At 37.0% G+C, this 24,936-nt stretch overlaps 1 protein-coding gene across 3 annotated transcripts; it reads right to left on the reverse strand.

Moving 5' to 3' along the window:
• Positions 1 to 76: 76 nt before the first annotated feature.
• LOC107563531 (cysteine-rich protein 2-binding protein-like) lies at positions 77 to 24,517 on the reverse strand. 3 transcript variants are annotated; one of them, XM_016248430.1, is made up of 11 exons: positions 24,270 to 24,517; positions 8,274 to 8,496; positions 8,007 to 8,128; positions 7,662 to 7,783; positions 7,385 to 7,566; positions 4,982 to 5,401; positions 2,372 to 2,952; positions 2,155 to 2,288; positions 923 to 1,098; positions 652 to 842; positions 77 to 573 (listed from the first exon to the last, which is right to left on the reverse strand). In XM_016248430.1, the coding sequence occupies exons 1-11, from the start codon at positions 24,279 to 24,281 to the stop codon at positions 400 to 402; spliced, it is 2,337 nt and encodes a 778-aa protein (XP_016103916.1). In that variant the 5' UTR covers positions 24,282 to 24,517; the 3' UTR covers positions 77 to 399. The 3 variants fall into 3 exon arrangements, with proteins under 3 accessions (XP_016103916.1, XP_016103915.1, XP_016103917.1); XM_016248429.1 differs by lacking the exon at positions 24,270 to 24,517 and having other exon boundaries at positions 8,274 to 8,543; XM_016248431.1 differs by lacking the exon at positions 24,270 to 24,517 and having other exon boundaries at positions 8,007 to 8,123; positions 8,274 to 8,410.
• Positions 24,518 to 24,936: the final 419 nt, after the last annotated feature.

Raw genomic sequence — 24,936 nt, forward strand, 5'->3', positions numbered from 1 at the left:
ACTTTTGACAGAGAAAAATAAATAAAAAAAGAGCCAACACAATATTAAACATTTTAATATTTAATTAACTGGTGGCGACATTTTTATCTGTGCAATTGTGTGAATACAAAACAAAACACACGTGGCAAAAATAAACACTTTTTTTTTTAACTAAGGAAAAATAATTTAACTGTGTTTATGATGCAGAAGGAGTTATGCTGGTGTATGTATACAGAAAAACAAATCCTTCACTTTGGTTTAAACATTGAACCAAATATATAATAAGTCATACAAAGCCTTAAACAGGAAATAACACAACAAATATGACTGTGATAACACTCCCTGACTGGCATATCATGCGACGTCCGAGTCACATGACAACAAAGTTACACAATGTACAAAATCCAAAGCGTAGGCTCCTCAGCGGCGCAAGCGCAGGAAGAATGCATGCCTGCACTCTTTGCTGTCCACCGGGTAGTATTTATCATAAAAGTCCAGGATGTACTCCTCTGTTTTGAACCCGAACTTCTGGTAGAGCAGCATGGCAGGGTTGCTCGCCGATACGTGTAGGGTCACATCCTTTCCCATGCAGGTCTACAGGGAGGAGAAAGGAAGATTCCTGCATCAACTGAAGCTTGTAAACTCAACGTGGTTGATTTATTTTTGATTCACCTGAATGAGATGGTAGATCATGAATGTGGCGATACCAGCTCGCCTCCATTCAGGATGCACCAGCAGGAAGGAGATGTAGGCCTCGTTGTATTTCACATCCGGCACCATGAAGCCAAAACCGATCACAACTTTCTTGTAAAGCACCACCACGCTGAAATCTGGGTACTGGAGGCACTCTGATAGGTCGATACCTGATAAACAGAAATGTATTACGCCTACAGGACCTAGTTTCACCCAAAATCTGTGTTTGACAGGATGAAACGATGATTACCAGGCCAGAAGATGTCTTGGCACATGGAGTTGGCAGAGGGGATGTGATTGGGCCGCACATAGCAGTAGTCTATAGGTGCATCAGGTTCAGCTACCCAAGATGGCTCCTTCCTGTGAGGATACGCACGGATCTCTGAGAGCAAACGCAGCTTCAGCGGCCGACTCTCATAGTCTCTCCTACACACAATAATACACATTATCAGAAAAATATATATGGGTTACAATGGGTGCAGCTTAGTTTTTTTTTTAGTATCTGTAAAAACCTTGGTCATTAAGGATGCACACATTTTTAAGGAGAAGTTATTTCAAAAATGCAATACCGCTCAACATTTTAGGGTCCGAAAAATTTTACATTTTTGAAAGAAATTAATACTTTTATTCAGCAAGTATGCATTTCAAATAAATGCATCCTTTTGAACTTTTGAAATGTTTCCTGAACAGCAAAGCAGCATATTAGAATGATTTCTGAAGGATCATGTGCCACTGTAATGATGCTGAAAATCAGCTTTGCATCACAGGAATAAACTACATTTTATAATATATGAAAATAGAAAACAGGTATTTCAATTTTAATAATATTTCAAAATATTAGTGTTTCTACTGTATTTGTGATCAAATAAATGCAGACTTTGTAAGCATTAGAGACTTCTCAAAAAAAACATTTAACAAATTTGTGTATACTTATATCTTTTAAAAATGTATTTTAATAATCTTAACTCATTTGGAATGTTTTGCACCTGAAAACCATGGATTTTTTTATGTACCTCTTCCTGGTCTAAACTGACCCGAATGCATAGGTTTAAGAAAAAAAGAACAAGGTAATAGTAAGATTATTAATGTGATATATTCAGATTTTTAACCTACATGACCACTGCAATGAAACCACTTCATTAAAAAAAAAAGAATAATATTTTATCTATTTATTTGTAGTATTTTATCTATGCGATGATTAATTACTCTCTACAATCTAATTGCTCATCAATTCATGTTAATTCATTCCTAAAGTAACTAACATTTTCAGTGAAGTAACATTTCAGTAATTTATAAAGAAATCCATTTCACAAACCTGAAATATACTAAATTTGCTTCATTTCGAGACAGACTTGCTACTATTTGCCCTCAAACTCTTATTTCAAAAGAGCAAGAAAATCTGGTTTTCCATGATGCATCAAATCCCAACAGCTTGTATTAGTAAAACAATAAGATTGAGAAAATGTTCAGATGTTCATGTACCTGATGTACGGCTTGAGCACTCTGGATGTGTAGGGACTCTTGATGGTCTGATCCATGCAGGCATCAGTACCCATCAGCCTGTGCCAGAATGACACTGTGGGCTGATAGAACCCTTTCCTTATGGTCACTGTTGACTGGGGAGCAAAACAAGACTTTTAATGAGTTTCTCAGTAGGAGTTATAATACATAGTACTGTACATATTTTCTTCTGGTTCACCTGAAAGCGATCAAGTATACGAAGGTCCTGGCTGGTGGTTCTGTATTTCCCTTCTCCGCTCGTCCTGTGGCAGGCCAAACCCCCTTGTGCCCCGTACACACCTCCCACCAGGCTGAGTGTAGCGCTCACGGCCTGGTCCACGTCCAACAGGGGGAGCCCTCGCTCTCTCTTGGCCTGCCGCACGAGTAGCTTGCGATGCAGTCTTTTGGCCTGTGGCGTGACGGCCAGCGCTTGCGGACATGCCTCCAGCCTGTGGAGCAGCATACGCTCCTCGTAAAGGCTGATGAACGTGTAGCGCGGGGTGGGCAAAGACACGCAGCCCCCGCCCTTATCCTGGAGAAGCTTCCTCCGCTCAATGCCCCGCCCCTGTCCCGCTGACAACAAGCCTTCATCCCGGCCCACGTCTTCTTCACCATCTCTACCCCGCTCTTCGTCTTCACTCTCCAGTTCTTGTTTGATCAGCTCTGCTGGACGTATCTTTTTCCTGACCATGATGGTGCCGGTGGCCAAAGGCATGCTGGGAGGGGGAATATACTCCATCCCGGGGTCAATAACGCCCTCGGGGTCCAATTCTTCATCATCTGGTTGAAAGTAATACAATGAACACAGTCAACAAACAAGATGCTGTGACAAATCCTAACACTTTTTTTGTTTATTACCAAATATGAATAAATTATAAATATATATTAGGAGTGGTTGGAGTAGTTACTAGGTGTCTCAAAGGTGTTCTGGTTGGGCGTTAGGACGATACTAGGGAACTATGGGTGGTTAGTTCCCTAGTAACAGGTGCTCTGGGTGGTTGTTAGGGTGTTGCTATGGGGTTTTTAGGCTGTTCAGGGTGGTCATCTCATCAATAAGATGTTGCTATGTGTCTGCCAGGGTGTTTTGCATGGTTGTTAGAATGTTGCTAGAGAACTATGGGTTGTTCCAAGGGTGTTTCCAGAGTGTTCTTGGTGGTTGTTAGGAGGTTGCTATGTGTTTTCTAGGGTGTTCTGGGTGGTCATCAATAGGATGTTGCTATGTGGTTGTTAGGGTGTACTGGATGGTCATTTAAAGGAACACTCCACTATTTTTGAAAATAGGCTCATTTTCCAACTCCCATAGAGTTAAACAGTTGAGTTTTACCGTTTTCGAATCCATTCAGCCGATATCTGGGTCTGGCGGTAGCACTTTTAGCTGTAGCTTAGCATAGATTATTGAATCCGATTAGACCGTTAGCATCTCTCTCAAAAATGACCAAAGAGTTTTAATATTTTTCCTATTTAAAACTTGACTCTTCTGTAGTTACATCATGTACTAAGACCGACGGAAAATGAAAAGTTGCGATTTTCTAGGCCGATATGGCTAGGAACTATACTCGCATTCTGGCGTAATAATCAAGGAACTTTGCTGTCGTACCATTGGTGCAGCAGGAACAATGATATTACGCAGCGCCTGAAAATAGTCCCCAGCTAGGTAACTTCCAATGTGAAGTAAGTTTTTAACGTAAGTTTGTGTAGTTGGTTATGTTGACAGAAGTAATGATGTAACTTTGTGGTTGCTCGAATGTTCCGCATGGTTGTTAGAATGTTGCCAGGGTGATCTGGGTAGTTGTAAGGATGTTCCTTTTTGGTTGCTTGGGTAGCCAGGGTGTTCTGGGTGGTCATCAATAGGATGTTGCTATGTGGTTGCCAGGGTATTTTGCATGGTTGTTAGGCTGTTGCTTGAAAACTGGGTGGTTACAAGGGCATTTCTAGAGCATTCTGGGTGTTTGTTAGGATGTTGCTATGTGTTTGTCAGGGTGTTTTGTGTATTTGCCAGGGTGTACTGGATGGTCATGTACTGAATGTTCCTATGTGGTTGCTCAGGTGTTTTTTATGGTTGTTAGAATGTTGCCAGGGTGCTTTGCATGGTTGTTAAGATGTGGTTGTACAGTGTTCTGGGTGGTCATCAATAACATGTTGCTATGTGGTTGTCAGGATGTTTCATGGTTGTTAGGATGTTGCTTGGGAAGTATGGGTGGTTACAAGGGTGTTTCTAGAGCATTCTGGGTGGTTGTTAGGATGTTGTTATGTGGTTTACAGAGTGTTCCGGATGGTTGTTAGAATGTTGCCAGGGTCAATAGGATGTAGCTATGTGGCTGCCAAGTTGCTTTGTGAGGTCGCTAGGGTAATCTGTATGGTCATGTACTGAATGTTCTTATGTGGTTGCTCATGTGTTTTGCATGGTTGTTAGAATGTTGCCAGGGTGCTTTGCATGGTTGTTGACTGCCAAGTGCCAAATGCATAAACATTCATGTTTATCATTTGGCAGTCGCTTTTTTAGAACAACTTTGAATTCACGGTACACATTTTGTCAGTCTTTGTATGCTAGAATGTTGCCAGGTTGTTCTAGGTATTTTGTACAGATGTAGCTATTTGGTTGCTAGGGTGTTCTGGGTGGTCGCTAGGGTATTCTTGGTGGTTCTTAGAATGTGATTGCCATCTGTGGCTGGTTGCATAAACTTCTTATTATGTAACTGGTCCTTTCTCTCTCAAGGTAAGTCTATGGCATCTTTTTGCCCATTTTAGCGTCTTATCAGGCGTCTACCATAACCAGGTGTTTGCTCGGTTAGCAAGTGCAGCAACTCACCATGGAACAGAGCCTGAGGGGGCATGACATCTGGGATGAGATCGGCCTCTGACAACAGACTGGGCGTAGCAGAGTGTGAGGCGGGCGTTCCAGGGGCGGAGAAGTCAGGCGAAGGGGAGGGGGAGGGAGAGGTGAGCGGGGTTCTGTCAGAGGAGCTTAGAGAGGAAAAGTCAATGACTTCACCCTTCTCCAGATACGGCTCTGACCGCCGCACACGATTGCCCAGTTTGACAGGTGTGGACGAGGCACTGTGGTCTAGAAACCCGGCCGCTTCCTTTTGTGCACGCCGGATCTCTTTAGCCTCCTGTGTTCGGGAACGCTTTTCTTTCAGCTGCATGGCATTCTCCACTGGGTTCCTACTTCCACGCTTCCTCAAACCCTCCACGGTGATTATGGGGTCCAGGGACGGCTTTGACACAGCTGGAAAAACAGCATGTAGATCCAAAAATGTTATAATGAAGGAAAAATACTGCATTACAAAAATACACAGATATTAAATCACTGATACCAATAAGTCAATAAATATTTTTATGTTATCGCCTTTAAACGATGGCTTCTATCCCCCTTATTTTTATTTTTAATTTAAGAGCGGATGGGGCCATTTTTTACTTAAATGTGTGAGGCTTCTGGTTTCATCCGCTAACAGTTATTTATTTTAGTTGTACAAAAACAGTCTGTTATCCTGCTTAATATTGCAAACTGTTATTTGACATTATATAATTTTAATTGTATTACCATAATCATAAACACACTGGTTTGTAGTGCAAATGGTTTAATGGTTTTTGTTATTCTTCTAGTTATTTACCAATAGCAGCTAATGAAATGAAAATTTTGCATAGTCACAGAAAATGGCTTACTTGCACATATTTGTGCTATTGCTTGCCTTTTTTTTCTTCTTATTTTATGACTGAGTGTTTACTGTCTTGAATAATGTTTGAACCTTAGATTAGTTGGACCAGAGAATATTGGAATAGAGCATTGTAAAATGTCACTGCTATCTTAAAATATTGGTGTCATAACTATCTTATCAGTTACAATAGAAGATTGCATGGTTGGTCCAATCATGTGACACTGAAGACTGGAGAGTAATGATGCTGAAAATTCAGCTTTGATCACAGCAATAAATTATATTTTAAAGTATTTCATTCTAATATGCTGATTTATTATCAATGTTGGAAACATCTGTTTTGCTGCTTAATATTTTTTTGGAACCTGTGATAGTATTTTTTGGGATCCTTTGATGAATAAAAAGTTCAAAAGAACAGCATTTATTCAAAATAGATTACAAAAATACACAGATATTAAATCACTGATACCAATAAGTCAATAAATATTTTTATGTTATCGCCTTTAAACGATGGCTTCTATCCCCCTTATTTTTATTTTTAATTTAAGAGCGGATGGGGCCATTTTTTACTTAAATGTGTGAGGCTTCTGGTTTCATCCGCTAACAGTTATTTATTTTAGTTGTACAAAAACAGTCTGTTATCCTGCTTAATATTGCAAACTGTTATTTGACATTATATAATTTTAATTGTATTACCATAATCATAAACACACTGGTTTGTAGTGCAAATGGTTTAATGGTTTTTGTTATTCTTCTAGTTATTTACCAATAGCAGCTAATGAAATGAAAATTTTGCATAGTCACAGAAAATGGCTTACTTGCACATTGAAATAAGGTGAGTACTACTATACTTCTATTTTATCTAAATAAATCTGAGCAGCAGTCAATCAACAATTGCCCACGCACACCTGTAGGTAATCAATAGGCGAGTAGGAAAAATGACCAAAAAAAAAAAAGTTCTAATATCAAAACATTTGCAAGTGTGGATAATGTGCAGGATTTATTATTTTTTGTTTTGATCTAAATAAATTTTAAATAATCACTGGGTCTTTTTTTTTTTTTTTGAGATCTGATTACAACTAACAGAGTTATTAAATTAATAAAAAAAATTATAATATTAATTTAAGGTACCAATATATTGTGCAGCTCTGCATTTAAAGTCAGCATGAAATTTAAAGTCACCCTATCTATGTTATTGTGAATAACTCATCATACATTTTTGAAAAAAATTTTTACCTTGTAATTTAAAAAAAAAAAAAAAAAAAAGACAAAAATGACAGACCTCCAATAATTTAGTATGCTTAAACCATGTCCCTTTCTTACAAATGACTGCAAGCTCATATTCAGATCGGCCTCCATCCAATCAACAACCGATGCATAGAACCAATTACCCTGCATTATTTTCTTTTCAATAATACATTTTGCCTGGATGTTTGTCACAATATGTAAAGAAATGATCTGTCGCTACTTCTGTTACACTGAATTTTTTAAATAAACCTGTATCAGTTGACCAATATTCAAAACATGCTGAACCGAGGGAAGTTAACTAGTACTACCCTTGGCTTTGAGTGAAGCCGCAGAGCTTTTCTCCCCCTCGGGCCGTAGAGTAGGTGGCCGGTTCTGAACTAGCTTCCACCAGCCGGGTTCTCCAAACTCCTGCGCTCCTGAACGGAAAAACGTTGGGCTGCCAACAGACAGACACCCTGCCACGGTGCTCCACCATGTGGATGTCTTCTTTCTGAGCGTTTAATCATAAAATATAAAGATATTTTTCTTTTAGAATCAGGTTAGTGATTTTAAAACAAAATATTAGGTTTTGATACTCAATCTCACCTGGAACCAAGTAGAAATGTCCAGTGCCGACTAATAAATGCACAAATATCTTCCTTCCATCTGAAGTAACCTTGTCGTCCGGTGCCCTCTAAAGACAGGTTATACATGGCCAACATCACCACCTATAAACATAAAATCAAACAATTCCGAGACTATTTTGACCGGAATACAGAATTGCATCACATCTCATTAGTCTTCATTATGAGATTTTTCTTTATAGTATTGTTGCATAGGTCTATACAAGCAATTTGTCTTTGAGAACAGACACTGAAATGCTCTTTCTGATACTTTTGTCTAGCTAACTAAATATGGTTTCATTTATTTTAATTGCTCCAGATTGTGTACCTGCTGCCAGGTCAGCCTCATCCTCTCAAAACTCTCCTTCCCGTCTTCCGCGCAGTCCGAGCAGGTGAACTTGAAAAAGTTATCTCCTTTCAGGTAGCTTGGCTGCTCTCCACGTAGCTGCGCTGAACCACACAAGCACAAAGAAAAGCAAGACAGCTCTGAGACTAAGCACTTTTTCAGATCAGTCTTTATTTAGCGAACAAATGCATCACAAGTTAGCCATCGCATCTTAATCTGATCACATGAGGGCGTATCTGGTCTTCTCACCGGCCGGGATCCATTTGTGGCACTTGTCGCAGTAGAACGACATGTCTTCATTCCAGCTTCCCTCTCCGTCCTCCCCGACGTCGCTGTTCAGAGAGTCTCCGCTCTGGTCGTGAGACAGATCCACAGACGCCTGGTCCTCCGACTCCACAATGAGCAGAGTTTCTCCCTCCACCTCACCCTCCTCCAGACCCTCAGAGGCTGTCGTGCACCTGGTCTCTTCGTCCTGGGCCCCGAGACCCCTCTGGTCCCCAGTGTCCATTTTTCAATCTAATAGATAAGAGGAAGTGATTAGATAGAGTGTGAAAGATGCTTGGGACAGTTGACAGAATTGTGTTGTTTACTGATGATCATTATCATTTTTAGGTTATGCCAATTTGAACCCTTCAAGGGCAGGAAGATGCAAAAGAGAATTTAAATCAGTATTTCCACGCTGTACCGAAATCAAATACATAAATAGTATGCAAACAACAGTACGCCAAAAGCATAGTGTGTCTAAATTCAAAGTATTCGAAAAACAGTGGGCGAAAAGTACTCGGATGACGAGATTTTGAAGCGTGCATTCGATGGACACTTTATCCCATGAGGCCACAAGAGAGGATTAATGAATTGCAATGAAGCAACGCAACTGACGCTGGTAGGTCACATGACTGTGACAACATGGTAAATGTAGCACAATGTAACTCAACCTGCATCTTATTTGCTTGAATTTGTGCTATTGCTTGCCTTTTTTTTCTTCTTATTTTATGACTGAGTGTTTACTGTCTTGAATAATGTTTGAACCTTAGATTAGTTGGACCAGAGAATATTGGAATAGAGCATTGTAAAATGTCACTGCTATCTTAAAATATTGGTGTCATAACTATCTTATCAGTTACAATAGAAGATTGCATGGTTGGTCCAATCATGTGACACTGAAGACTGGAGAGTAATGATGCTGAAAATTCAGCTTTGATCACAGCAATAAATTATATTTTAAAGTATTTCATTCTAATATGCTGATTTATTATCAATGTTGGAAACATCTGTTTTGCTGCTTAATATTTTTTTGGAACCTGTGATAGTATTTTTTGGGATCCTTTGATGAATAAAAAGTTCAAAAGAACAGCGGTCTCTTCGTCCTGGGCCCCGAGACCCCTCTGGTCCCCAGTGTCCATTTTTCAATCTAATAGATAAGAGGAAGTGATTAGATAGAGTGTGAAAGATGCTTGGGACAGTTGACAGAATTGTGTTGTTTACTGATGATCATTATCATTTTTAGGTTATGCCAATTTGAACCCTTCAAGGGCAGGAAGATGCAAAAGAGAATTTAAATCAGTATTTCCACGCTGTACCGAAATCAAATACATAAATAGTATGCAAACAACAGTACGCCAAAAGCATAGTGTGTCTAAATTCAAAGTATTCGAAAAACAGTGGGCGAAAAGTACTCGGATGACGAGATTTTGAAGCGTGCATTCGATGGACACTTTATCCCATGAGGCCACAAGAGAGGATTAATGAATTGCAATGAAGCAACGCAACTGACGCTGGTAGGTCACATGACTGTGACAACATGGTAAATGTAGCACAATGTAACTCAACCTGCATCTTATTTGCTTGAATTTGTGCTATTGCTTGCCTTTTTTTTCTTCTTATTTTATGACTGAGTGTTTACTGTCTTGAATAATGTTTGAACCTTAGATTAGTTGGACCAGAGAATATTGGAATAGAGCATTGTAAAATGTCACTGCTATCTTAAAATATTGGTGTCATAACTATCTTATCAGTTACAATAGAAGATTGCATGGTTGGTCCAATCATGTGACACTGAAGACTGGAGAGTAATGATGCTGAAAATTCAGCTTTGATCACAGCAATAAATTATATTTTAAAGTATTTCATTCTAATATGCTGATTTATTATCAATGTTGGAAACATCTGTTTTGCTGCTTAATATTTTTTTGGAACCTGTGATAGTATTTTTTGGGATCCTTTGATGAATAAAAAGTTCAAAAGAACAGCATTTATTCAAAATAGAAATATTTTCTAACAATATAAGTCTTTACTGTCACTTATTATCAATTGAACACATCTTTGCTGAATAAAAGTATTAATTTCTTTCAAAATTAGAAAGAAAAATATATTTTTCTTTCTCAAACTTTTGAACAGTTACAGTGGTGTATATTGTTACAAAAAAGATTTTTATTTTGAATAAATGCCGCTCTTTTTAACGTTTTATTGATCAAGGAAACCCGAAAAAAGTATCGCAGGCTCCAAAAAAATATTATGCAGCAAAAAATGTTTCCAACATTGATAATAAATCAGCATATCAGAATTCAATTCAAGTTTATTTGTACAGCGCTTTTCACAATACAAATCATTGCAAAGCAACTTTACAGCAAATTAAGTTTCTACAATATTTAGTTGTAGGCTAGCTTATCAGAATGATTTCTGAAGGAGCATGTGACACTGAAGACTGAAGTAATAATGCTGAAAATGTAGTTTTGCATCAGAAATCAATTATATTTTAAAGTATATTAAAACAGAAAACAATTATTCTAAATTGCAATAATATTTCACCATTTTACTGTTTTTTCTGTTTTTGATCAAATAAATGCAGGCTTGATGAGCACAAGAAATTCATTTTTTTTTTTTTTAATTCTTACTTATCCCAGACTTTGTTTGTTTGGTTGTTGTTTTTGTTTGGCGATTAGCTAGCACAGTTTACCATTGGGGAAATTGTAACCACGGTATTTCAGAGGCAACTCTTACCAAAAGTATGTGTTTTGTACCTAATGCATTAGATAAAAAAGCGAAACAAATTTCTCTTGCACATCTTTACTTGTTTTGATAGCATGCATACTGTACACTACAGGAAAACTAGAATGAATACATGAATAATAGTGCCTCATAAAGGCATGGTGTTCATATAGCTAGTAGGGCAAGAGTGTTTTTACCTGCCTGTCCCAGTTCTGCTTGATATGAACGCCTGCGACGGTGCTGATAGTGAGCACTGTCGATAATCCCAGGACTGCCTTAGAGATCGTAGACATCGTTTTCGAGCATTACTGTAAAATTTTAGTACAGCAGGATAATAGAAGGCTAGGGCACTTTGGAAACAGAATGGAGTGGATTCTTTTGTGGTGATTTCAATAGGATGTCAGGCGTTTCACTGCCGCCTACCGGTCAGGAGCGGCGGTGTAGTCAGGAGAGCCGATTAGTGCGCATGCGCAGTGGTCACATAATAACATCTTTTGGTTATTACGGCCAGATTGCCAGACTTTTTATCACATAATTGAATTGGAAAATTACTTGCTTTGATTTTCGATGTATAGTACGCCTATATCATATTCCAGTCCAAACATGACCTAATATTATTATGCAACATCTCATTGTCGCAAAAAATACATACAGAAATGTTCATAATATACACACTGTATGCTGCATACTTACTAAATATGGTAGCGTGCTATTCCTAGCATAACCGTTGATTGCAGTGACTGCATTGAACTGTTGTTGCTACATATTTAGTACATGCAATCTAGCCCAACATGCTTATCAACTCGACAGGGTTATGGGTTTATCAACTCAAAAGTACCATTTCTGGTGTAAATACTGATTATATATTGATCTGTCAACAAAAATCAATGAGAAGGCAAAGCAAAGATGTTGTTTTGTGAAATAACATTTTTGCTTCCTCACTAAGTCTTTTCATTTTTTACTTCCTCTTGCCTCAAGTCTGAATCCACATGTTAAGAGTCAGAATGTATTCTGCACAGTATCCCGTCCCTCCTTGTTCTCTGTTTTCTTCTCCTCTTTCTCCTGCAGAAGTGTGTTGGACTCCCTAGTACTGGACACAATGTACTGGACAAAACTCCAGCATCTGAAGCACAGTGTGTGTGTGTGTGTGTGTGTGTGTCACTGAGAGACAACTTACACAAGGAGCAAGTTATGAATGAAGTTATGTGATTTTTTTCACATAAATCCAGGGTTGTGTGCCATCAGAAATTAACTGTGAATGTCTTTTGAATTCAAAATCAATTGCTGACTTTGAACTGAAGAAGAAAACAGAAAGCAAAATTGTAAATCAAATGTGAATTAAAGTAGAATTAAACCTGAATTAAATTCAGCTGTGTATTTCTTAAATTAAATTTCAAAGTGTATAGATTTTTTTTTCAGAATGAATCACCCATGAACATTATCATACACATTATTTTCAAAAATAATAGTAATAATCAATGTTTGAAATATCAACTATGCATTTATATTTTATAATTTAAAAATAACTTTGATTTTATAGATCATGCATTGATCTTTGGTGTAGAATTTACAATGTTACAAAAACAATTTTTACTTTTATTAAATTTCACAAATCATTACAAAGAAATGACAAGCAACATTGAATTAAACATGCATTTTTTTTTAATTTTATAAATAGCATTTTCTTGTAAAATGTACTCTTAATAATCCTTTTATTTACACCATCAAGAAATAATTTTATGGTGAAAGAACTTTTCAGAATGCTCTGATTTACCCTTTAAAATGTTTTATAAAATGGACTTCAAAACATCGGTATGTTCAAATCAATAGAGATTCTGATTTAACTTACACTAAATTTTAAAATCAAAACTTTTACCTGAAAACAATGTTGATGTTCTGTACAATTAAAATCTGGTATGATGGCTGTGTTTATTGTTTTGACATCAACAGTAATTTCTGTCTATGGGAAAAATAGGCGTAATGAGTCAATTCTTTATGTAATTCTTTATATTGAGTTAATTCAATTCTCCTGTAGTGTGCTTGTGTTGAATTTCCTTCATGTCGGGCATGCTTTTGCCCAACCCTGCACACCCACAATGCAACTTTCATTATGGTCAATTGTTTTACTGTGGAAAATATGTATGTGTCTGTGCGATGGTCAAAGCTTGAGTTCGAAGGATGAACATGCACATCTGGTGTTTGGAGTTGCTCAGCTGCATGTCCTGTGGGGTTGCAATAAAGGTTTGTTTGATGGAACACCCCTCGTCAGTGACGGCTAAAGCAAACATCCAGTGTACTCCACCCCCTCACCTCCACGGCTCTGTAATTGTATTTACCGCTGCTGGCAGATGTGGTTGTTCCCAAAGACCATAAACCGCTCGGGCTCAAACGGGGAATTTGGAGCCTTAGCAAATATGTTGCCTTGAGACTTTCAATTTGCATGTTGGCGGTGAATATAGGGAATGTTATCTCTGAAATGCTGTCATGTGTATTGGCACATCAGTATCACTAGGAACAAGTATTTTGGCGTATGGCTCCTTCATTTTCTTTCAGTCTTATCTCATGCCTTTTTGATGTGCCGTCCCATCAACACACCATAGAAGCAGATTTATCAGCTGGGTGCTACTCAGCAGCATCCTGCAAGACATCAGCATGGGAATGGATGTCTCGGTACTAAGTAAACAGATTCCCTGGCTGTTTGTTGATCTGTAGACTATCCTTTTATTCATCAGGTCTGGAAACGATGTGTGATTGGCTTCCCTCCAGATGAGCGACGATGTTTTACCTGGCCTCACTTTAAACAGTGTCCGAGAAAAAGAAACATTCTGTGTTAGTGCGAGTGGGTGGATTTGTACTGTGTTGACAGTGTTTTAGAAGTATCTTCAAAAGTCCAATGACCTTAGGAGCAAAGCTTTGGGGGAACATGGACTGATGCAAGGTTTAAATGGAGGCTGACTGAATAAAACCTCTAAAATGTTCTTGTTAGAAGAGATTACATCATTGTGTACATTATTTGGTGTAATCAACTACATAGATGCAGAGGAAAATACACTGTAAAAAAAAAAGATATTTTAAAATGTAAATAAAGAATGTTGTTAAAAAGTACATTTTACAAGACGATACTATTTCTGTCTTTTTACTTAAAAATTGAACATTCACTTCAATGTGTTACTTGCCACTCCTTTGTAATTATTTGTGAAATTTACTAGCAATATCTGAGTGTAAATTGTTTCACCACCACTTTTTTCAGTGTAGAAGCCAGTTTCCACCTTAGAGTAACGTCACTGCAATTTTATCTCTCACTTGTTACTTTATGTCTCATAAATGTGAATTTTTTGTCTCTCAATGTAACTAGCTCTCTGATTTTATATCTGGAAATTTGACTTTGTTTCTCACAATTTCTGAGTTATTTCTCACAGTGGAACTATATCTTGCAATTGCAAATTTATCTCAAACAACTGCATCTTTATTTCTCACAATGTGACTTTATATCTTGCATCTGCAAATATTTCTGAAATCGCGGCATTTTATGTTGCAATTGCGAATTTATCTAAAATGACTGACTTTATTTTGCCTAATTTAATCTCTGTTTCTCAAAATTGCTAATATTTGTCTTAAATTCTGACTTTTTGCTAATTGCAAATTTCGCAATTGCAAATTTACATCTCATAGTATTATTTTATGCCTCATAATGTGACTATATAAGGTGACATTCACGTGTAGGTTGAGTTGCACACTTAAGTTCTCAATCTCAGGGGATTGTTAAGCTATTTAACTCAATAATGGTTGCACCTTAGCAAGCACCACTAACAATAATCATACACTGTAAAAAATGATTGTGATTTTAACAGTAAAAGACTGTAAAAATGCTACAGTAAAAACCTGTTAATTGGTTATCAGTAAGTTTCCATACTATATACGGTGAATAACGGTAATTACATTTAATGTAATTTTACAGTAAAATACTGGGAAGTGAAAAAGAAAAAGTCATTGTATAATTTACCGTGAAAAACTGTAAATTGACACTCCCAGAATTCCCTGCATGACACTTCATATTTTATGTTTTTTCGTAGAAATAATATGTTTCTTCTTAGTTTTTCCTTATCGGTTGTGTACATTAGTGTTTTATCTTACATTTAATGTTGTTAAATGAATGTTTATTGCATTATTTCAGTATCACGTGTGTTACCATGATGGTGTTTAGTGTTTGTGTGAATGACACTGTGCACCTTCTATGTATATACTGTATATTAGTATTTTCCTTCTCAGCTTTTGGAAGAGCTGATTGTGATGAGCTTTGATTCATCATGTGACTTTCTCATCACCACCTGTTTTTTGGTGGTTATCAGCATTTCAATGGTTTAAAACAGATATTAGATATTCAGTATGCTGGTTTATTAACATTACATCAGTTAATGAAATACGTTTTTTTATTGTGAATTTAAGCCAAGTCTGTAAAACCTAAAATGTTTCTACCATATTTTTTACGGTGAAGTTCTGGCAACCACAGCTGCCGGTATTTTACCGTAAATGTCACAGTTTTTTTTTTACAGTGTAGGAGTTGCTAAAGTTATCAAAATTAAAAAGTTATGTACAGCTCCTATCGAAGCGTAATAAAAGTTGTAGAGAAGTTCCAAATTACTAGAACATATTAATATAGTTGCAAAACTAGAAAGGCTAAGTAATGTGGCATGAATGTATTAGATACAATTAGATGCATAAGAAAAGTGAAAATTCACTTTAAAGAAAGTTACAGTTGAAGATTTTATACAAAATGCTATTAAGGAAAATAGTGTAGAAGGAAATGCTTTTACTATAAATAATTGTTATGTCTAATAAAGATTGCCGTAAGAACCCATAATGTGTATTCAAACTTTATAGCAAGGATATTGTTTAACATGACATTTGGTAGATTAATGCAAATACTATAAAGATAACTTTAAATGAGTTAGAAATAGCAAGACTAAATGTAAGCAAAAAATGATCAAATGTGAGTTATTGACAAATATGGGTGAATTTAGAAGGATTTTAAATCTTAACATACAAAATCAGTGAGAGCTCAGAGTGGATTTAAAAGCTCTGAGATGAAAAATAGTTTGAGATTAAATAAGACATTTAGTTACTAAATTAAGACAAAGGGCTAATCTAATAAGCAAAAACAGAAGATAAAATTCTGTTAGACAGAAGAAGCAGTGCATACTAAAATGTATAAAAGATAAAAAAAGAGAACTCTGAAAATAAATACATGAATCCTGTTGAAGAATTACATAGTATATACCTATGTTTGGAAGTTGAGAGATTCCTGAGATAGAGTTTTCACTTGCATAACAGAAATTAACAGCTTTGATTTAAAGTTGCAGGGAGCTTCAGGATAGTCCGTTACGACGCAGCTTACTAAGAAGAGTTATGAACGCAAAAGATCAAGACGCACATAAGAAGCATTAAGAAATATACTTAAACACCTAAATATAGAAATTAAACAAGGAGTGTAGGAAAAAGTCCAATAAAGAAGAGGGACTTGCATGTGAAAACTCAGAACAGTAATCACTGGGTGTGTTGAAGCAGAAAGATCAGCAAAGATCAGGGAGATAGTATCACTCTGTACCAGATCTAACTCCGGGAGTTTATGTGTGTGGGAAAAACATTGCAGAAATATGGAATATGAAATTATGCAACCTATGTTATTCTAGGTCATGAATTTGGATCTTGATCACTAAAACCTGTATAAACTAACAAGTTATGTCAGACTGAAAAAAAGAGGAAAGAAAGATATGGAAAAATACATTTAAAAAAATGTTAAATTAGACATAAAAGGAAGGGAAAATTATCAACAGAAAATAAACCTACAAAGAGGCTGTAAGAAAAAAAAATAGTATAGAGCAGTTGTTATAACTAAGCTGAGATTTAAAAAAATGTTAAATTAGACATAAAAGGAAGGGAAAATTATCAACAGAAAATAAACCTACAAAGAGGCTGTAAGAAAAAAAAAATAGTATAGAGCAGTTGTTATAACTAAGCTGAGAAGCAATGAGGCATTACAATGTATTATTTGTAGATGTTAAGTAAAGCAAATCCATAAAGAGTTAAACCTAAATTTAAAAAAAAAGAAAAATGAATAGCAGAAAAAGACTGATAGAGAAACGACTCGTAGCTCCGTATGTGTGTTGGTCAGGAAGGCAACAAAAAACGTGTCGTAAAAAGTGCCATAAATAAATGCCTAAGTGTGTTTCTGGACGGGATACCAAAGTGGATCTTTCAAAATTGGGTAGAAAAAATACTCAATAAGACATATCTATTGATAAATAATAAGACAGAATTTGGGCATGGATTTAGTGATTCGACTAACAGAAATACAACAAGACAATCAAGGCAATATGTGAACAGCTTTGACAATTCTGGTGTCGTTTAATTTGAACAGTGTAAAGAAAAACTAGATTCTGATGTTTCAGCTTAATAAGCAAAATATTCAGCTGAAACAAAAACTGGCAACGATACTACTCATTAGATAAGGTAACTTTCCAAGAAGGAGAGAGTATGAAGAAAAGTGTTGCCATTATTTGGACTAATGGATTAAAGACACTAATTATTTATTAATAATTTTTAATTATGATCAATGACAGATAAACTCGTTGATGCCAGAATATCTTCTAGAAGGGGAGAGGAAACCCATTGTTAGAAGATCTTCTGACATGCAGAAACAGGCTTTAAAGTAACACCTGCTGAAACACAGATTCCAGTCTGTGTGGATGACGTTGCAGTGGGGAGATTTATGACAGAGCAGAGGCACAGGAGGGTCAAACTTTCATCTTCATAAAATGGAGAGGAGCGACAGAAACAAGATGGAGGAGAATGGGCAAGGAGCCAGAAATAATGCAAAGATGAAGAAAAACCTGCCTATGTAAAACAATTCGAGTGGTTCTAACAATTATATTTCATTTTGATAAGCAGTTAACTAGTAATTCAGCAAATTATGAAATGATGAAATAATATGGAGCAAATAAGTTGTGAGGAAAGCCCTGAGTGTTGCCCAACAGCCCAAGACCCAAAAAAGCAAATTTAGTGTAATTTAGTGAGTAACACGTTATATGCACATAAATTTATTTGATTGGCTTTATCTGAAGGAAATTTAGATATAATGAATTATAGTGACAAAGTAAGAATTTGTTTGGGGAAAAAAAAAAACATGTTCCCGGTACTCAGAGTAAAAGCGTCAGGGTCTGGGTGGTTATATGATTAGAAAGGACACTATATACTGTAAATCACACTACCCAGGCGGGATCACCTCTCATCTCAACCAATAACGTGAATGAATGCAAGCGGACTGTGTGGGACACGAGAGCATGTCAGGGGAGGCGTGCAGAGTAGTAGAATAATAATTAATTATTGATTACTAATTTGAATCAGTACTTTATAACGAAAATAATATCTTAAAATGAAAAGAAGCAGGTTTTCGCGATCACACCATTTCAAACCGGGTAAACTCATGGAAAGTCCAAGGATCCAGTAAACGAATTCAAAGAGTAAGTTCAAAACAGCGCTAATGCAGAGAAAACACGGCCGATTTCATCAGCGATTGCGGAGAGAATAGTGACTTATGTCCAGATGTCAGTAAAATTATTATTTTCAGCGTGTATTTGGCTTAAAAGCAGTGAGTGTTTTATAATGAACGCTGATTATGCGGTGGTCAGTGATTTAGTGATTCTGAATGGATCCAAATAGTAGTAAAGGCGGGCGATTTAGTGGTCTTTGGCGTCTCCCTGTGGATCCCCAGAAATAACTGCTCGGAGGTGTTGAAATATATCCGCCAGGTGAGCAGGCATTCCTTGAAAGGGACTATGATTTAACAATGAAGTTAAAAGGATACTCCACCCCAAAATGAAAATGTTGTCATTAATCACTTACCTCCATGTCGTTCCAAACCCGTAAAAGCTTCATTCGCCTTCGGAACACAATTTAAGATATTTTGGATGAAAACCGGGAGGCTTGTGACTGTCCGATTGACTGCCTTGTAAATTACACTGTCAAGGTCCAGAAAAGTATGAAAGACATCGTCAGAATAGTCCATCTGCCATCAGTGGTTCAATCGTAACGTTATGAAGCGACGAGAATACTTTTTGTAACTGGCGAAGAAAACAAAAATAATGACTTTATTCAACAATTCGTTTCCTCTGTGTCTCTCCGTGCCATTTTGGAGAATATCTGCTGAACGCAAGCAGCGTACGCTCTTCTGTGTCAGCCGCGCTGCACGGATGCACTGTTTTCATTCAAATCAAAGTGTAAATACACATAGAAAACGTATCCTTGTGTCGCGGCTGACACAGAATAGCATACGCTGCTTGTGTTTCAGTGGTTATTCTCCAAAATGGTGATGCGGAGAGACACAGAGAATTCACGAATTGTTGAATAAAGTCATTATTTTTGTTTTCTTTGCATACAAAAAGTATTCTCGTCGCTTCATAAAATGCAAATTAAATTTGAAAAAGTCCAAATCCAAAAAAAAATCCAATTTACTTGGCAGTCAATGGCAGTCACAAGCCTCCCGGTTTTCATCCAAAAGATCTTAAATTGTGTTCCGAAGACGAACGAATCTTTTACGGGTTTGGAATGACATTGGGGTAAGTGATTAATGACAAAAGTTTCATTTTGGGGTGGAGTATCCCTTTGATGAAAACTAAAGAATTAATATAATTATAAAAGCCTAAAGAATATATTAGGCAATACATATAGATTACAAGTAGATATACAAACAATACAGAAACTTTGTTTGGGTGAAGTTCTTGAATAATGTGAAAAAGATCAAGTGTGCCAAAATCAGAATGGCCTTCAAAAGCTTCTGAGGTTTTCTGGAATCTGCAAATTGGCTGAAAAGTTAAGGAACAGAGTAAAACATTGTAATTTTTTGACAATGACATATGTTCGTCCTTCACCCAGGAGAGTAGGTGTTATGAGACCTCAAAGTGACATTAATAATATAGACACAGAATAAGAGAAACTTGACAAAGGGACATGGAATATGGGGAGAAATTGAAAAGATAAGGAGCCACGATTTAACCAAAAAAGGGTTTGGACAACGAAAATATTGAAGGAAGAAAGGCAGCTACAAATGCAGAATGACCATATTTAAGTAAATCATTTGACAACATTTTTGAAAGAAGTGACATAAATGAAAGAAGTTAATACATTATAGGTTGTTATTGTCAGGGTCTGGCGTCTGGTGCTCTCCCTCTCTCCTCCAGAGGGCGCCAGCTCCCGGACTCCCATTCCCCAAACCCCATACACCTGTTCACTCATTACACTAATTACCCAAACTCCACACACCGGTGCAGTCACTCACTCATCACACTCACCCTCAGCTGTGCCCCGTCTTCACTGACTATATATTTTCCTCTCACTCACCACTCGGCCTGGCTGTATTGTGTGTTAGGTAATGGTGTTCGTCGTCCCTAGACCTGTTTTTGTTTTGCCTTGTTGGCCTTTCTGTGGGAATAAAGAAGTTTTCACCTGCATTTGGACCCAGACCCTTTGTTTACACGGTGTGCTTTCCTGACCGCCCCGTGACAGTTATGTGTTATATATGCCTGTGTGGATGTATAAATTGATTGTAATGTACAAGGTGAAGGAACATGTATGCTTACATCTCCCATTTCCATTGAGATTCTCATTTGTGAGGGCCTGTGAGACTGCATATATGTAATGATATGGACAGGCAGCAAAGGATTAACTACTGCAAAGCAGCATATGAGAATGGGCACCAGTGGAGACCTGGATGAAATGCATGTTAGTAAATATAATCTATATAATTACTATCAGTAAAATGTGTTGTAAGGGCAAATAAGCTAGTAATAATAAAGAAGTATGTGGCAATGTAAGTTTTGAAATGGCTCCACCCAGAGGTCAGAAAACTGTGTAGCAATTTGGCAAATAGAAAATCAGTCAATTGTATGTGCTTTAATCACCAAATACACGTTTGAAGTTTTAAATGTAATGAAGGTATTTTAATACCAAGTTATTAATGGACTAGAGGAAGTAAAATAACCTCTTTGCTTGAACTTGACAGTGTAACAAGTGGCTCATGGAAAAGTATTTATGCTAAACCAGAGATTGTCTGGTTATTGGAAGGGGCCATGTTTCTATGTGAAGGTACCAAGAAGGCAACTGATTAACATTCAATTACTAAGGAAAACTGATGAAGTACAAATTTCTTGTAAAAGTGCATGTAGCATCCCATGACCCCTTTAAGAAAACGTTTAAAACATGTAGAAGCAAGAGCACAGCTAGAGATGACATGCATTAGCAAGAGCGTTGAAGAAAAAAGGTGGCCATTACCTCAGCTGGTGTGTCAGCAGACAGCAGTGCAAAAAATCCCAAAGAAGAAAACTGAGAAGATGCAAGGCCCTTTATGAACAACTTCTTAGGGGATTTCCAGTATGATGTCACAAGACATTGGGATCCACCTGCTGTCTAAAAAAGACTGAAGTGCAATGATGAAATCAGATGAATGGATCCGAATAGTAGTAAAGGCGGGCGATTTAGTGGTCTTTGGCGTCTCCCTGTGGATCCCCAGAAATAACTGCTCGGAGGTGTTGAAATATATCCGCCAGGTGAGCAGGCATTCCTTGAAAGAGACTATGATTTAACAATGAAGTTAAAAGGATACTCCACCCCAAAATGAAACTTTTGTCATTAATCACTTACCCCCATGTCGTTCCAAACCCGTAAAAGCTTCATGCAATGATGAAATCAGATGCTGCTTCGAGACCTGAAGAGCTCTCTGGCACCAGAACCATCTCTTGATATCGTCTTGAGCAAAGAATTTGTCATTTTTATACCTTATTTAATACTTATATACAATAGTTGTAAAATATTTGTACTGCTTACTTATTAATTGTAATAATAAACTGACTTGTATTTATATAACACAAGTCTGCCTCCCCTGGCATTGATTTATAGTTAAGCCAGAACAGACCACAGAGAAGTCTTCTGTGACCTGTTTTGTAAGTATGAACTCAGATGCTTATGAGATAGGACAGATTCGACTTACTTTACCTAACCTGAGAATAAATGGGATAAGGTAGAAGGTGTAGGAAAAATGAACACCATTAAACAATGTTTGACACCATGTTAAACTGTCAAACTGAGATTTATTTGTAAGTAATTCTGCACAAATGAGTGTTTTTAAAGATACACTGTTGTTGTTTTCTTATATATTTACACACTCGTGCCGTCGAACTGTTGTATAAACGCAATATCACACTCGTCGACGTGAGATGTGACTGTATATCGGCACGCTGTGATTACCTGCGGCCGAATCACAGCCGTGCCAATATACAGCCATGTCTCACATCTACTCGTGTGATACTACTCATATATCGGGGTTTGGGGTATGGCTTTATTGTCCCAATAGCGGAAACCATTTAATATTTTTAATAAATATAATAATTGCATCCTGTTAATGTACAACAAAACTGAGGCGCATACATCTGCACTATCTATTGACTATACTGTCATCCAAAGGCAAAGTGCAGTAACTGCACATTTGGTCAAAATTGAGTTAAGGCCTATAACGGGCTTTGCGACATATGCGCTGTCTTGAGACAAAGTCTCCTTGTTCAATTTTATCCCGTTTCCACAGCAAAGGGTCTGAATACTTAGGACCATGTGATATTTCAGTTTTTCTTTTTTAATAAATCTGCAAAAATGTCAACAATTCTGTGTTTTTCTGTCAATATGGGGTGCTGTGTGTACATTAATGAGGAAAAAAAAAGAACTTAAATGATTTTAGCAAATGGCTGCAATATAACAAAGAGTGAAAAATTTAAGGGGGTCTGAATACTTTCCGTACCCACTGTATATATATATATATTAAAAGAAAGTTCCAAGGCATTTTTGTATGGTTAAGCTTTATTGTTTTGCCACATGATGAACAAAATAGAATGAAAAAATAGTTCCCCCTCCCTTTAAAAGTAAGAGATTTCTAACTTGTTCCCCCACGAGAAATTGAATCACTGAATCCACATCTTGTTAATTGTAATCACACCTTCCTGCTTGATAATGAAAAACCACTTATTGATTGGTCTGATTTAAATTATATATGACCGTTATGTGATTTAAAGACACCCCAGTGTGTGTGTGTGTGTGTGTGTGTGTGTGTGTGTGTACCTACTTAACCATATTTTGGGGACAAATTTGTACTCAAAAGTGAACTAAACCTGACAAAATTGCCAAAAAAACGTCCTTTGGAGACGTTCTCATTTGTAAAACTGGGATAAAAATAAAGTAAAAGTTTTTTTTTTAATTGTAAAAATGCAAAAAGTTTCCTGTAAGGGGTAGGGTTAGGTGTAGGGCGATAGAAAATACAGTTTGTACAGTATAAAAACCATTACGCCTATGGAGAGTCCCCATTTAGATAGCTAAGTAAACATGTGTGTGTGTGTGTGTGTGTGTGTGTATGTGTATATATATATAAACCAAAAGCATCTTAAAACAGTCATTGTTTGTCTTAGTTTCAAATATCTCTTTTGTAGCTCAGAGCGTTTCTGTTCATGAAATGACTCTGTTGTATGTTTTATTCAGAAGAATCATCTTGAGGTTGAAGATTGTGAAGTTCTGTCTCTGAAGATCCCAGTGTTTGTGGACACAGACTGTCCCAGTATGATCAGGCTTGAACCTATCAGCAAATTTCTTGAAAGTTGCTAACATCAAGCTGCAAAAACACAAAAACAAAAGAACGGAAAACAGAGTCTGCTCTTTTTGAAAAACAAGTTTGTTTAAACTGTATTAAACATTATTTGGACTCCATTATAACCTCCAGAGATACACAAAGACCATTTGGCTGGCGACTAAACTGTAGTCCGGTGTAAGCTAAACATCGTAGCCCCCCACCTGCCATATCTTCATCATGAGGTTGGTCCCCAAGTCACTAAAAGACAAGGTTCTTCCCCATGACTCCATCCTACAGCATTTCGCCAGTCTCATTCAAATTTTTAAGCTAATTTAACCATTAAACCACCTGATAAAATGAAGAGCTCTATCGTATAAGGAAAAACAGTTGAAGAAAAAAATTATAGTGTTAGAAGCAATAAAAAGGTGTCATGTTTATCTGTCTTGATACAATTTGATGAGGACAGAATGCCTGATAGGATATTGGATGTGTAAATTATGCAGTTAAACCTTAGATACCTCCACCAACAGACAGATTACTGAACTCATCAATGATGGAGGAGCTAGCATCTTCAGCAGCAGCTTGTGGCTGGTCACTTTCTTCTCCATCGCTAAGCTGATGGTCAGACGGTGGAGGTGGAGGATTATTTGGGTTGTTCATTTGGGCCTGGTCTTTCTCTGTCTGCACTCTGACTTTCAGCTGAGCAAAGGTATTCTCAAATGAATTCAGATTATCCTCACTGCTTTGCACAAGGACAATGCCAGTAGTGTAAAAGGATATTGTGAGAATGAGATGATTTGTGTCATGCAGTTCATCTTGAAATATGGTAAATCTTTCTCCATAGTCAATTTTTGTTTTAACAACTTGCTGGTGGTATTCATTATCAATGACTGATTTCCATTCAGTAATCAGCGTGGTGTAGAAAATTAAGTTACTCTTTATTCTTCTCCCAGTCTTCGGATGACTGTAATCAGCATAAAGAATATCAGGATGTTTTCCCAGGATCTTCTTTTTGTATTTTTCCCTGGCCTTGTCAGTGGTAATACTCTCTGGATAATCAATCTCCCTGCTCCCTGCTTGGTCATTGGTCGCCATGGTGTTCTGGTAACTATGGCAGAGCTGCAGATGCAGATTTCAGCTTTGAATTATGAAATATTTTATATGATATAATTAGATTTTGATTAAGTTTTTATGCTTTTTATGCCAGTCAAATCTCAGCTCTGTTTACTATTTGAATATCACTTCTGTGGTACTCTATTTAGT

This window comes from Sinocyclocheilus grahami, unplaced genomic scaffold (assembly GCF_001515645.1).
Source record: "Sinocyclocheilus grahami isolate Dianchi unplaced genomic scaffold, SAMN03320097.WGS_v1.1 scaffold878.1, whole genome shotgun sequence".
NCBI classification, from domain to species: domain Eukaryota; kingdom Metazoa; phylum Chordata; class Actinopteri; order Cypriniformes; family Cyprinidae; genus Sinocyclocheilus; species Sinocyclocheilus grahami.